Source organism: Aplysia californica, unplaced genomic scaffold (assembly GCF_000002075.1).
Source record: "Aplysia californica isolate F4 #8 unplaced genomic scaffold, AplCal3.0 scaffold00554, whole genome shotgun sequence".
Classification (NCBI taxonomy): domain Eukaryota; kingdom Metazoa; phylum Mollusca; class Gastropoda; order Aplysiida; family Aplysiidae; genus Aplysia; species Aplysia californica.
In genome coordinates, this window is record NW_004797824.1 from 321,249 (window position 1) to 323,439 (window position 2,191).

Consider the following 2,191-nt stretch of genomic DNA (forward strand, 5'->3'; position numbering starts at 1 on the left):
AAGGAAAAGTGACATTGACAATTGTAAGGAAAAGTGACATTGATCATTGTAAGGAAAATTGACCCTGACGAGAAAGGAAAAGTGACACTGACACTTATTTGTAAAAGTGACAGTTAAAATTATGAGGGAAATTGACAGTGATATTTTAAGAAAATCACAGAGACGAGTAATAAAAATTACTGTTATAATAAAAGAAAATGACAGTAACATTTAAGGAAAATAACAATAATAATTAAAGAAAAATAACTGTAACAATTCTGAAAAAATGAGTTGTAGCAAAAACAAGTACATCGGAATAATAAAGGTCATATGACAATGTGAGGCATCGTGGTGAAATCAGGCGCTCGTCAAAATAATTAAATCAAAGAAATCGGCATTTTTTTCTTTTTCTCATTTTCATTTTTTGGGCTCAACGCCTTTTCTGTTAATTTAAAAACACATTTCGGTTTGGATTTTACTGGAAAACACTAATTAACGTAACAAAAATGAAAATTTTCAGTGTTCAAGGACTCTCAGGCAATGGAAGGTACCAAATTTTGGTGCCATCTTCTTGCTAAATTTACCTCTGAAACCAGGCGATCCTGACCTCCTTCAATCGCAAATATGTGGATTGATATTTTTTATACCACAAGGAAGGTTATTAAACAGGATTTTTAAGATGATGCCAATAACCCCATTTGCCCAAGAATTAACGAGCGCCTGATTCCACCACGTCGTGACACATATATATTTGCTGTGAAAAAGCGAGACAAACAGAAACAACAACGGAGTAGAACAAAAGTGAAGAGTGTGCCCATTTCATGGAAAATGACAGTGACCAAAGTACCGGTCTATCCCTACCCCTACCCCACCCCCTCTCAAACACACACACACAAAATGAAGTCTCAAAGTAAAATTAATATCAACCACACCCCCCCCCACCCACACACTCACATGCCCCCCCCCCCCAAAAAAAAAGAAAACAACAAACAAAACAAAAAACAACAACAGCAACAACAGCAGCAACATCAACAACAACAACAACAACAACAACAACAACAACAACAACAACAACAACAACAACACGCTAACACCCTAACACAATACCCAAAAAAACCACCGAAAAGTTCTTCTACAATAATATCCATCAGGTGGGTATACACGTAGATCTATTCCTTCTTTTTTTTTAATTTAAAAAAATTATCTCATTCGCTTACAATAATAAAAGAGTATGTGTTGTAGCGATTATGTACTTCGTCGTCGCACACAGAAGACGTGAGCTCGGTTTCAGCATTGGAGTTTGAGGGATGGAGTAGGAGCAAGGAGTTTAGATACTGTAAACTCCTTGGGTAGGAGGGGGTGTGTATGTGTGTGTGTGTGTGTGTGTGTGTGTGGGTGGGTGGAGGGGGGGGGGTGTTATCGAGTATCTCCGCCTTTCTGCGTGGAAGCTGTATCCCTCTCAGCCCGGACTGGTCTTTACAAAAAAGGTCAAATATCTCGCCTCCCAAATGATCTAAATTGTGTTGATGGGAGCGTAAATAATCTACAATTTGCAATATCTTAAAAGTTGGTCCCGCATCCGATCCGGCCGGACATTGGGGATTGCCTTGTTAGTGAGACAACTTCCTTGGCCTTCGGCATTTTATGGTGGGGTGGCCAGATCCTTTCCACGCCGCCTTTACTTCCCCAACTCGAAGTCAGGTACCCATTACTGCTGGGTGGGCAGGAAGGGGCGAAAATAATCCCTGTCCGAACCGGGGCTCGAACCTGGACATTCCGCTTCGGAGACGAGCGCACTAACCGCTCCGCCACCGCACCCTCTTATATCTTAACAAATAAAAATTATTATTTGACTTACCTGAAAAACACTCACAACCTTTAACTTGTAAAACATGGGTCCGAACAGCAGCGCTCCGGTGAGAGGGGCAAACACAGCGCCGAACACAGAGATCCAGTACATGGTTCCAAACTGGTAGATCTCTGCTGGCGTCCCTAGCAACGTGGACGCGGAGAAAAAAGACGCCAATACGGAAAGGGAAAGTGGAAAGAAACCCATGCTTTTGTCAGCCATTAAAAACTGTTTGGTGCTTTTTTGGCCGCCTTTTTTCACAGCAAAGAATATTCCAATACCAGCCGAAATAACCAGTGTGATGACGAAAACCACGTAATCAGCGACTGAGAATGTTTTCACCGTCGGTTCCGTTGACGCCAT

The 2,191-nt window shown here is 41.4% G+C and overlaps 1 protein-coding gene across 1 annotated transcript in view; it reads right to left on the reverse strand.

The window, feature by feature from the left end:
• LOC106012896 (sodium-coupled monocarboxylate transporter 1) overlaps positions 1-2,191 on the reverse strand; it is a 13,852-nt gene extending 11,661 nt beyond the window's left edge. The window contains exon 1 of the mRNA XM_013087176.1: positions 1,838-2,191. Within this exon, the coding sequence (XP_012942630.1) occupies positions 1,838-2,191 (354 nt within the window). The remainder of the gene's footprint in view (positions 1-1,837) is intronic.